Source organism: Nannospalax galili, unplaced genomic scaffold (genome assembly GCF_000622305.1).
Source record: "Nannospalax galili isolate Female #2095 unplaced genomic scaffold, S.galili_v1.0 scaffold648, whole genome shotgun sequence".
In the NCBI taxonomy this organism is placed as follows: Eukaryota; Metazoa; Chordata; class Mammalia; order Rodentia; family Spalacidae; genus Nannospalax; species Nannospalax galili.
Genome location: NW_008360311.1, coordinates 2,290,518 through 2,302,783, shown reverse-complemented (window position 1 = coordinate 2,302,783; position 12,266 = coordinate 2,290,518). Strand labels below are relative to the sequence as shown.

Below are 12,266 nucleotides of genomic sequence, written 5' to 3'. Positions count from 1 at the left end.
CTCTCCTCTCCTCTCCTCTCCTCTCCTCTCTTCACTTTTCCACCATCTCTTTCCTTTTTCTAGTCCTGGGGCTCAAGCTCAAGTTCACATACATGCAAAGCACATGCTGCATTCCCACCAAGACACACCTCAGCTCTAAGTATGTTTTCTTAAATAGCAAGCAGCTCTGTTCTGACAGTCATTGTAACTGAAAATGAGGTTTAGTCCCATGGCATTTTCCCAGATTTAAGTGAAAGCTTGGCTTCAGACAGAAGCAGTGGGCAGTGCTGTGGAAAGGGCCTCTGTGCAGCTCTGGTTCCAAAACAGCATCTCCCCTCCCCTTCTAGCTCATCACTGGCCTTAGTTCCCACAGCCTCTAGTGCAGTAAGCTTGTCCTTCCCTGCCTAGAAGCTGGAAGGCAGAGCTGTGATTGTCCTAGCTGGGCCTCTTCAGATGGATGCTGAGAGTAGATCAGGAAAGGGCCGGAAGGGCGGGCCCAGTGCTCAGAGGACAGCCTGCCAATGCGCTTTCCCACTTATGGCAGGTGTAGAGGGGAGAGGCAGAGAGAAAAATCAGCTGAGGGTACTTGGAAAGAATGTAAATGAAATACTTAATTTGGTATAAATAATATGAAAGTGTTAGGAGCATATGTGTAGACTAGCACCCATCACTAGAATTGGACTTAAGAAAGGGACAGGCCTGCCTGTACCCTGCTGGCATCCGTGCAGCCTTGGTCTGAACCTGGGTTTGCTGTTGAAACATCTGATTGATTGGTCCAGGGGAAGAGGCTGGTTCCTACAAGCCTCACTCATGAGGGCTGGAGGAAAGCTTCCCATCAGCAAGCATATCAGTTTGTAGAATGTTGAGGGAGGGTCTATGTAGTCAGAAGAGAGGATGCTGTCATGGATCCCATGCTCTGATGAGCTTCTGTCCAGATGCACAGGTGAGGCACCAGCATAGAATTGGGTGTTCCTGTTCCTGATCTTACTTCTCATGATGACCCTGCAAGGGAGGTCTTCTCCCTACTCCGTTGTTGTAGAAGCTGTCTGTGGTGTTGAGTAACTTGCCCAAATCACATGGCCAGGGAATTGAACCCGTGTCTGCCTTGTTCCCCCAAGTTCTTTCTGACTCCGAATGGGAAATGGAATATCTAGCCTCATCTTCTATAACCACCAATTGTGTGCGAGTTCTTGAGCGAGGCATGCTACCTCCCTGGGCTCCAGTTTCTCCTTGATTAATTGGGGGTAGAGTCAGTCCTGCCTCATAGGATTATCGTGAGAATCAAGTAAAGTCTGGGGAGAGATTTGTACAGTACCATGAAGATGTAGATGATATCTATTTTAGGAAGAGAAAGAAGGGCCTGTGCAGCGATCAGACTCTGGACGGGTTTGAACAAGTTCAGTTTACAAATCACAGTGTCTGCCCACCTGGTACCTGGGGCCCTCCACTGATTCTGAAGCTGTGCTTACAAAGGGTACAGCCCTCTGCTGCATCAACTCTGATCTTCAGCATCAGCTCAGTGGGCTGGAGAGTTGGTGGGTGTGATCAGGAAGCTGGGGCTAAAGTATTCTGACTGCTGCATAGGTGGGCAGGCTTTGCGGGAACCACAGAAGACACAGGCTCCTGTTCAAATCTGCAGGCTGGAGTCAGCTGAGTGGGGTCAGACCATCATGAACACAGGATCAGATAAACTGAGGGACCATGTGGGAGGCGGCAAGCAGGCACACCAGATAACGGCAGGTCTGCTTCTTGGGCACTGGGACATTGAAGTTGAGCCACTCTGGGATGGATGGAGCCACCTTTAGTCACCACACAGGCCAGCTCACCTTTGCCAGTATTCTTAGTCCTGTGCCACAGAGCACACAGAGGAACCCAGATCTGAGGAGGGGGTTAGAGGAAGTGAGTCTGAATTGAAGAAGAGGACTTAGACCAGCATTGGGAAAATTGTCTGCTGCTCTGCACTGTGGGACTGAGGGAAATTGGCAGTCTCAAAAAATGGGGTGAAAAAGTTAAATTTTGGCTCAAAGAAAAAGTGTGGCTGGGTGTGGTGTGGTAGTGTATGCCTGTTACATCCCAGTAATTCCAGTACTCTGGAAGCTGAGGCTGGAGGATTTCCAGCAGTATGAGGCCAACCTGAGCTACATAGTGAGAGCCTCTGGAACAAAGTTCTCTGGCAGGAGTTTGGACAAGTAATCTGCCCTGTCATCTTGAAAAGGTCCACCATAGGGCTGACAAGATGGCTCAGCAGGTAAAGACGCTTGCCACTAAACCTGACCCCCAGGACCCACATGGTGGAAGGAGAGAACCAGTTCACAAAAGTTGCCCTCTGACCGCCACACGCATGCCATGGTCACACGTGCACACATACAGTAAATGAATAAAACGTAATAAAACATTTAAATGGTTAGAGTGTTCTTCCTGTTCGATTTTTCTCTAACAATGTCTCCTCCCTGTTAGAAAGCACGAAGAAAGCTTAGAGCAGAGCATGTGGAGTGGCGGGGAGGGTGGGCGTGCTGTGAGCAGAAGCCTGTGGATGAACAGGCTGGGTGCTGTTCCCCACCTTGCTCCCGGGGGCTGTCTGCTCCTGGGGCCTTGGTCTCCCTTCTCTCTGGAAGAGGGTCTCACGCCCCTTGTGTGGGGTGGTGCTGTGAGTCCATACTGGGAAACCAGAAAGGAGGAGTCAGAGTGGTTTAGACCATGTCACCAACCAAGCTAGTGGTGTGGCCACTGTGTGCGGTTTCCAGTGAGGCAGGAGTTTGAGGAACTGGGGGCAGGTTGGGGTATGGAGTTGTTGAGCTTGAAGTCCTCACCCAGGTGTGGGGGAGCGCTAGACTCTGGAGTGCTTCCTGAAAGTTCTTTGTTTTATTGAGACAGGGTTTCACTGTGTAGTTCAGACTGGCCTTGAACTCACTATGTAGCTCAGCCTAGCCCCAAACTCACTATCCTTCTGCTGTAAGTCTCCTGAGTGCTGGAGCTGCAGGAGGGCAGCGCCACACAATGGCTCTTTGGTCTCTGCAGCACCATCTCCTTTTGTCATATTTACTGTTGTATAAGCAGTTCTTTAAAAAGAGCCCAGTGAGATGCATACATCTTCAATCTCATCACTGGGGAGGCTGAGGAAGGAGGATTTCAAGCTGAGTCCAGCCTGGGGCTACATAGTGAGACTTTGTTTCAAAAACTCAGAGGCAGGTGGAGAGGTGGCTTAGTGGTTAAGAGGACTTGGCTCTTAGAACCCAAATTGGGCAGCTCATAACTACCTAAAACTCCAGCTTCAGGGGATCTGACATTCTCTTCTGGCCTCCATGGGCACCTACACTCAGGTACACATACAAACACACACACATACACACACACACACACACAAATATACATAATTAAAAATTAAAAATAAGCCTTAAAAAACAGGGAGGAGGGAGGAGAGGACGAAGGAAGAGGGAAGAAGGAGGGAAAGAGGAGGAGACTCAGAAGAGGAGGAAAGGGCAGCCTAGAGCTGCTGTTCAGAGTTGCCCTGAGCATCCTGATGGCTGTTCCACCCAGTCTTCATTTTCAGCCCTTTCTTGTGGCTTTGTTGTCCAGGGTAGATAAGGCTCCTTTCAAAGCTGTGTTTGCACACAGCTTAATTTCCCCTTGGCCTGTCTTGGTTTGTCCTAAGGGAGTGTTGTTCACCAGAATCCTGTAATTGGGATTAAGATTGTGGGATGCTCTGTGTGTGTGTGTGCACGAGTGCGCACACACACGCGATGTATGCTCATGCATGCCTGTGTGCACGTGAGGGGACCACATTCTTGGCAGTGGCTCTCAGTAGTGGTCAGGACTCATGGTGTCCCATTCCTTAGGCTTGGGCTGTGGAGACCGGGAAGTACCAGGAAGGGGTGGATGACCCTGATCCAGCTAAATGGAAGGCTCAGCTCCGCTGTGCTCTCAACAAGAGCAGGGAATTCAACCTGATGTACGATGGTACCAAGGAAGTACCCATGAACCCGGTGAAGATCTATCAAGTTTGTGACATCCCCCAGCCCCAGGGCTCGATCATTAACCCAGGTGAGGCCCCTGAGACTGAGACAAGGTGGCAACCTGCCAGATCCTGAGTCAAGTTGAAATTGGGCTAGTTTTCAAAATTGAACACTGGTAAAATAAAAAAGCCTTTCCCTGGTAAGAACCGAGAGCAGATGGTGTAGACTCAGATTCTTTGCTTGCTTGGAACAATCAGCATAACTTGGAGTATTGTAAGCTTGAGAAAGTAGGAATGTAGTGTTCTGGGAAGATGGCCTCTCTGGATGTGACAAGGTAGGGGCTTTTGAAGGAGTAAGAATTAGCACTTAGAAGGTCTGAATTCTAAACCTGGCACTTGACACTTGAGTATTATAGGATTTGAACTGAGTCACTGGGTCTTTTGCGCCTCAGTTTTCTTCAGGACTATGGTGAGGAATCTCATCCTCTGCCTGTTTCAAAGGATACTATGAGAATTGGTGGACATGACCTGTAATAGCTGCTAAGTTCTGTAAATGTTGGGTGAATGATCATTTAATTTGTAGGGTACTTTTGTGTACAGCATGCCCACCTGATCCTTGAATTATTCACTGCATAGTGAGTACTGAGAGCCAGATATTTAGCCTTGCCATCCAGTGAGGCTCTGCCTTGAGGGGCTCTGTGCCTTACATGCAGCTCACAAAGGTGAAGAGTGAGTATCCTTGAATTAAGAGATGTCAGTGTGTAGGAAGCCACTGTATAGCCAAATGAATGTGCAGAAATTTCTAAGAAGGGAAAAGGGTACGTAGCTTCAGCAAAAGCAGGGTGCTTGTGTTAGGACTCTAGAAGGAACTAGAAGTAGGGGTACTCCACCCCGGTTCACACTCTGCCTAGCTAGGGCTTTGTGGGCGCATACTGAGCCTGAGTGTCTCTAGCTTGGGCAGTGGGCCAGCTGCAGAGATGGCAGCAAAACTTAAACTTCTCTTCTGTGGGCTTGTGTGTCTTGGATAGGATCCACAGGGTCTGCTCCCTGGGATGAGAAAGATGATGTGGACGAAGATGACGAAGAGGATGAACTCGATCAGTCGCAGCACCACGTCCCCATCCAGGACACCTTCCCCTTCCTGAACATCAATGGTGAGTGGGGTGTCAGGTGGTGCACAGGAAAAAAAAAAAAAGAAAATAACTCAATTCCCAGTTCTACATGCATTAGTGGTAAACGTTAAGTTTTCCAGTTTCTTTAAGGGTAAGTGATAACATCATTTTTTTTTTTTTTAACATTTTATTTATTGCCTGTAGGTAAGTGCACCCGTATTGTGCAATGCCCACAGAGGTCAGAAAAAGGCCATTGGATCCCCTTGGATTGGAGTTGTGGACAGTTGTTAGCTGCCATGTGGGTGCTGGGATTTGAACCCAGGTCTTCTGCAAGAACAACCAGTGTTCTTAACCACTGAGCCATCTCTCCAGCCCATTGTCCTGGAACTCACTATGTAGACCAAGCTGGCTCTAACTCACAAAGATCCGCCTGCCTCTGCCTCCCAAGTGCTGGGATTAAAGGCGTGTGCCACCACGCCTGGCTCCTTCCCAGTATTTTTACTGGTATAAAAACTCTTGTCACTTCCTTAACAGAGATCATTCTCCTGAAGCCCTATCCATGGGAAACTTGTGATTTCTTTAGCTAATGATAATAATAGGCTCTGGTGGATTTAGCTGTAAGAAATTTTTTATGAATTTTTGTTTTTAAAAGCTCCAAGACAGCCGGGCATGGTGGTGTTCTAGCAGAAGACTGGGATTCGAATCCTAGCACCTACATGGTAGCTAACAACTGTCCATAACTCCTGTTCCAGGGGATCCGACAGCCTCTTCTGTCCTCCGTGGGCACTGCATGATAAAGGTGCACTTACCTACATGCAGGCAATACATGCATACACATAAAAATAATAAATAAAATTAAAAAAAACAAAACGAAACAACTGCCGGGCATGGTGGCACATGCTTTTAATCCCAGCACTTGGGAGGCAGAGACAGGCAGATTTCTGTGAATTCAAGGCCAGCCTGGTCTGCTTAGTGAGTTCCAGGTCAACTGGTGCTACAGGGAGACCCTGCCTCAAAAAAAACAAACAAAAAAAGAGAAAACTCCCAGGATAGGCAAGCTGTAAATTCCAGCAGATGTGCAGAGGAGGGAGATGGACAAGAAGGGAGAAAGTGATGCCATTTGATTGAAGCCAGCAATGGCGATCATCCAGGGGGTGGATGAGCAGCCACACTGTGGGAGGAGTGGGGTTGCTTCAAGGAAAGCGTAAGAAAGCCCAAAGAAAGTGTTAGGGGTGTAAGTCTAGGCTTTGGCCAATATTACCTCCACCCCCCAAAAAAGACAAAGAGAAAAAGGAAACAGGAAAACTGCTGTGACTCATCAGCCAGGTGGGTGACACCTAATGGCCTTGCTGCAGCTGTGGCCTCTGTTACAGTTTTGTTTTGTTTTTGAGATTGGGTCTTAAAACTTCCAGAGATCCCCTGCCTGCCTCCTGAGTGCTGGGATCAAAGGTGTATGGTACTCCACCTGGCTTTTATGGGTTTTAGATTCAGCTTTCTAGGAACGATGAGTTGAGGGATTGGGACCTGCTGTGGTACAGCAGGCTTTGAACCTCCGGCTGCTTGTCTGAGGAGACCAATCGTGTCCTGATACCTGGACTGCCCTCTGCAGCGTTCTCACCGTGTCTGTGCACCAAGAGGCACCTGGTGGGATGACGCGTGTCCAGTTTCTACGTCATCTGTATTCCGCAGATCAGATGAAATAGCTTGTGCTACCTAGACAGTTCAGTATACTAAGATGCTAACTTTAGGATTTCGGAGTCCTGTGTAGAATCAAGAAATGACCCTTTGTCAGTTGCCCTCCTTCACTTATCTGCTATTTGGATTTTTGTCAATGTGGATAAAGAGAACTTTCGTGGAGATCTTCTGGCCAGTGTAACCACATGTTATGCTCCTACTTAGTGAAAATTTAACAGTTGGACATCTGAGTCTGGTGTGGCAGTGCATGCTTGAAATTCCAAAACTCAGGAGGCAGAGGCAGGAGGGGCACTACAAGTTTGAGGCCAGCCTGGTCTACAGAGTGAGGGTGGAACCTACAGTTCCAGGTCAGCCAGGGCTATACGTGAGACCCTATCTCAAAAAACAAAAAATAAAAACAAATGAAAGAGTTTGATGTCTGGAATATGGGGCCCTTTCTCTTGACAGCTCATTCTGTGCTCAGCCCTTGGATGTCCTGTTTCCAGGATCCTGACTTATTTCTGTTCATGTTTCATTGAAACAAATGCTGTGCACCCTCATGTTTTAGGTCACCTTGAATCTCTTTTGGAGAGTTGCAGAACACACATTAAAAACAAAAATGTAAAATGGGTCTTAGATTTACCAGACTTAAGCGCAAAGACTCCGACGTTGGCCTCTGTGATTTCTGAGCTGCTGGGCAGAAGAAGAATAGTTATGGAGGAACAGCTGCCTGGGACATGGGGCCGGGAGGAGAGACCTCCCTGGGGCAAGCTGACTTTATGGGTGGGGGGGCGGACAGCGTTGGGGTTTCCTTTTGTTTGTTTGGTTTTGGTTTTTTGAGATAGGTCTTGCTGGCCTTCCCACATAAGTCCAAGTTGGTTTGACACCAGTGATCCTTCTGCCTCAGCCTCCTGGGTGCTGGGATGATAGGTGTGCACCACCATGCCTGTTGAGGATTAGGGTTTTCATTCTCTTCCTTAAAAAGCTTCAGTTGGATACTGCTGAATAAATAGCACTTTAACATGGTTTCAAGTTTATACTAGTTTAAGAAGATAATCAATTGAAAGGCTCTCCTTGTGTTTTGTCCCTGAACTTTTCTAGCTCATTCCCTAGAGGAGACAAATCTGGCTTAGGGTCTTGAGTATTGATACCAGCCAGACATTTTAACTTTTAAATTACATTTACTTAATTATATATGTATGTACACATGCATGCATCACAATACATATGTGGTCAGAGGAAAGCTTGCAGGATTGTCCTCTCCTTTTCCCATGTAAGTACTGGGGATCGAACTCAGGTTGTCAGGCTTGACAGCAAGCACCTTTCTTTACCCACTGAGCCATCTTGCCAGTTCTCCTTCCAGACAGTCTATGATTGTAAAATACATTTGTTTGCTTTAATAGAACATCTGATGGGGCTGGAGAGATGGCTCAGCTGCTTTTGCAGAAGACCTAGGTTTGATTCTCTGCACCCACATGGCAGCTAACAATTGTCTGTAACTCTAGTTCCAGGGGAATCTGATGCCTTCTTTGACCTCTGTGGACTTTGCATGACATGGGTGCACTTAGACACACGCGGGCAAGACACTCATACACATAAAATAAAAAAAATAACTAAATCAGAACATTTGTACATGAATACTTGAAGCTAATTGGCTGATTCAGCTGAGTTCACCTTATGGAAGACATTTCATCATTGTACAGATTTTGTAGAAGAGCGTCTTTCAGTTTAATTCCCAGGGAAAACTCACTTTTCTCTATGCTGATCTTTTGCAAATAAAGATTTTTGGAGCCGCGCGTCCATGGGAGAGGGGTGACAAGGGAGCAGGAGGAGGCCTTGCTGTCTGAAGTCATGGGGGTCACTGCTGGGGCGGGGGACATCGCCAGCAGGAGCGGGCCTTGCTGTCTGAAGTCATGGGGGTCACTGCTGGGCCGGGGGACATCGCCAGCAGGAGCGGGCCTTACTGTCTGAAGTCATGGGGGTCACTGCTGGGCTGGGGGACATCGCCAGTTCAGTGTTGGACTCCTGTCTGCTGACCTTGCTTGTTCAGTCTCTGACAGGTACCGTGTATGCCCTGTGTACTCATCCACATTCTTTTATTCTAGGCTCTCCCATGGCACCTGCCAGTGTGGGCAACTGCAGTGTGGGCAACTGCAGCCCTGAAGCAGTGTGGCCCAAAACGGAGCCCCTGGAGATGGAGGTGCCACAGGCACCCATTCAGCCCTTCTACAGCTCTCCGGAGCTGTGGATCAGCTCTCTCCCAAGTATGTGAACCTGCTCTTTGTAGCTGGGGCTTCATCTCCTGTTATCTTCTCTTACTCAGCCTTTCCTGTGCCTTCTGCCTCCTTTTCTCTTTTCCTGCACTGCAGGCAGTTGAACCTAGGGCCTCTTGCATGCTAGGCCCTTGCCTAGCCACCAAGTCACATCCCCACCCCCTCTGCCTTCATTTCTTTGCTATATGTAGAAGAGCTATCTGCCCCACCTATGTCTGCTCACGGGCTGTGAGTCACCAGGGAAGTAAAGAAACATGGGCCCATATGTCTTGCCCATGCAGCTGTTCTGATTGGCCAGAGCTGCAGATTACTCACCATTGTGGGGCTTGGGGATTTAGTGACAGGCCTCCTGTAAGACAGGGAAGTTATAGGCCATGGATCTGGTCATGGAAGCTCTTGATTTTGAGGAGCTTTAGGGGCACTCTTGAACGATCAGTGTTACTACCCTGTCACCTTTCACTCTCTACATGGTGGGGGGTGAATCTAAACTCTTGTCCAAGAGGCTGAGTAGCTTTGCCAAGGCCTGTTGGGGTCAGTGGAGACTTACTGGGTGCAAACGGACTTCTCAATGAGCTCCCTTCCTAACGTAGCATGCGTTAGCACAGGTTCACCGTGCATGCTAACACCTGGTTTTCAGAAAGATGGCTTGGTAATGCTTCTTGTTTTAAAAAGCAAGACATAGGGCTGGGGGATGAAGCTCAATTGGTAGAGTGTTTGCCTAGCAATCAGGAGGCTCTGGTTTTGGTCCCAGTGCCGTATAGGGCGTACTGGCATACAACCTGTAATCCCAGTACTCAGGAGGTGGAGGCAGAAGAATCAGTGGTTCAAGGCCATCCTCAGCTACATAGTGAATTCAAGTCTAGCCTGGACTACCTGAGCCCCTGCCTCAAAAAAGAAAAGAAAGGAAGAAAGGAAAGTGAAATGCAACCCAGACGCTGTAGCTTTTAGCTCCTTGCAGTGCCTGTGGTGAGGATTCGGTTGGGTGATCGTTCTACATGTGTTCAGTGGACATCATCGTTCATGCTGCACAGTACAGCAGCCACATGTGGCTGTTAACGTTAAGTATTAGCTCCTTGGTAACATCAGTCACATATGGCTCAGGAGATGTTGTGGCCTTGGCAACTGTGTTGGAGGGAGCAGTCTTGCCATTCTCCCTGCAAATATTGCCAGCGTATCTTTAATTTTGTGTGACCTGGAATACCAGGACCAGCACTGTGCAGAGCTAAGTTCTTGCCCTGTTTGAGGGTGTGGTGAGGGGCAGAGCTACTCTAGAAGGTCCTGAACTCTGCTCCCAGGGTGTGTGGACAGCTGCCTGTATTGCAGGAAGGCTAACTATTGCAAGGGCAGAGCTACTCTAGAAGGTCCTGAACTCTGCTCCCAGGGTGTGTGGACATTGCATTGCATTGACTTTCCTGAAAGTTGGCTGAAGGATGGCTTGATCTTGGTGGACTCGGGAGTCTTGGGGACAACAAAGCAGGGCACCAGGACTCACTGTCATCTCTCACCTTGCAGTGACTGACTTGGACATCAAGTTTCAGTACCGTGGGAAGGAGTATGGGCAGACCATGACAGTGAGCAATCCCCAGGGCTGCCGGCTCTTCTATGGGGACCTGGGGCCCATGCCTGACCAGGAGGAGCTCTTCGGTCCTGTCAGCCTGGAGCAGGTCAAGTTCCCGGGGCCAGAGCATGTCACCAATGAGAAGCAGAGGCTGTTCACCAGCAAGCTGCTGGACGTCATGGACAGAGGACTGATCCTGGAGGTCAGCGGGCATGCCATTTACGCCATAAGGCTGTGCCAGTGCAAGGTATACTGGTCAGGGCCGTGTGCCCCATCTCTTGCTGCTCCCAACCTGATTGAGAGACAGAAGAAGGTCAAGCTGTTCTGTCTGGAGACATTTCTGAGTGGTGAGTCTGCTTGTAGAAGGTTGGTGGTGGGACTTGCCCCCTGGAGGGTTTTCTCCTTCCCTCTCTTCGTCCCCCCTTGCTTCCTAAGCTGTCCTGGCACAGTAAAAGAATTTTAACTAAGGAATTTCTTGTGGAGGAAGTCAAAGAAGAAAGCCTTGACTCTAAGATAGGACAATAATTCAGGCAGTGACGAAGGGAGTCCCACTCCAAAGCTGGCTGCTTGGAAGCTGCTTTTAGGTTGGTTATGGCTCCTTCAGGAGCAGAAGAAAGACAATCTTGCCAACACTCCCCTCCCCCCAACTGTAGTCAGCTTGTTTCACTTTGGAAGGTGACCTTGTTCATCACAGTCAGCAGAATACATATGCTTTTCTTTTAGGGAATACTTGAGTGGTTAAGGGGGCAAGTTTAGGAAAAGTCTTGAGACATAAATTTGCGATGTGGTTTGAACCCCAGGTCTACATCAGCAGTATACAACAGAGCCCTCTGAAATACTGGAACACAGTTGTGTTTTGGTGCTGAGCTGGTAACCCCTGACCACATGTATCACTGAGAATGTGTGACTGATGTCACCAAGGAGTTATTTCACTTAAAATTAGTAGCTACATGTAGCTGGTGGCTGCTGCTGGCAGCAGGGCTGCATAGAAGACAACAGTTACTGACAGACGGAGAATGACCTGCAAGTCTCTTCCACCTTCTGCAGAGCTCATTGCCCACCAGAAAGGGCAGGTAGAGAAGCAGCCCCCTTTTGAGATCTACCTGTGCTTCGGGGAAGAGTGGCCGGATGGGAAGCCCCCGGAGAGGAAGCTCATTCTGGTTCAGGTGAGGAGAAAAGAGTGTGTCAGCAACTCTTTTTCCAGTGCTCCTGGTCTGGGAGGAGTCCTGGTTGAGCATACAGCAGGTGTGTGTTAATCCCGTCTGTGCAGCAGCAGACTCAAGTTTCGCACAGTAGAACCATGGTGACCGCTTCCTCCTCAACATGGGTGAATGATTTAAGGGAGGCCTGACCTTTCATTCTCTATTGACATTAGGGTCTTGCTAACCATGAAGGCCATTGCACTTGTGTTATCTTTTTGTTTGTTTGAGACAGGGTCTCATTGGGTAGCCCCAGCTGGCCTGGAACTCACTATGTAGAACAGGCTGGCCTGGAACTTAACAGAGATCCGCCTGCCTCTGCCTCCCAAGTGCTGGGATTAAAGGTGCGTACCACCACGCCTGGCTTCATCTCTTCTTAAACATAAGCTTGTTCTAGGATTGGCAGCAAGGCCACTTGGGGTTGCGCCTGAGTTGTGCAATGAGACAGGCGGAAGTCAGTTGAAGTTTTGCTAAGTAAGCATCCATTTATATAGGCATGTGATATGATTCTGTGGTATA

General features: G+C 48.6%; 1 protein-coding gene across 4 annotated transcripts in view; it reads left to right on the top strand.

Annotated features, from left to right (window-relative positions):
• Irf6 (interferon regulatory factor 6) overlaps positions 1–12,266 on the top strand; it is a 42,641-nt gene that overhangs the window by 28,099 nt on the left and 2,276 nt on the right. For all 4 annotated transcript variants that reach the window (XM_029559454.1, XM_008824804.3, XM_017796051.2 and 1 more), the window contains exons 4-8: positions 3,816–4,020; positions 4,960–5,085; positions 8,823–8,981; positions 10,503–10,895; positions 11,596–11,714. In XM_029559454.1, the coding sequence (XP_029415314.1) occupies positions 3,816–4,020; positions 4,960–5,085; positions 8,823–8,981; positions 10,503–10,895; positions 11,596–11,714 (1,002 nt within the window). The remainder of the gene's footprint in view (positions 1–3,815; positions 4,021–4,959; positions 5,086–8,822; positions 8,982–10,502; positions 10,896–11,595; positions 11,715–12,266) is intronic.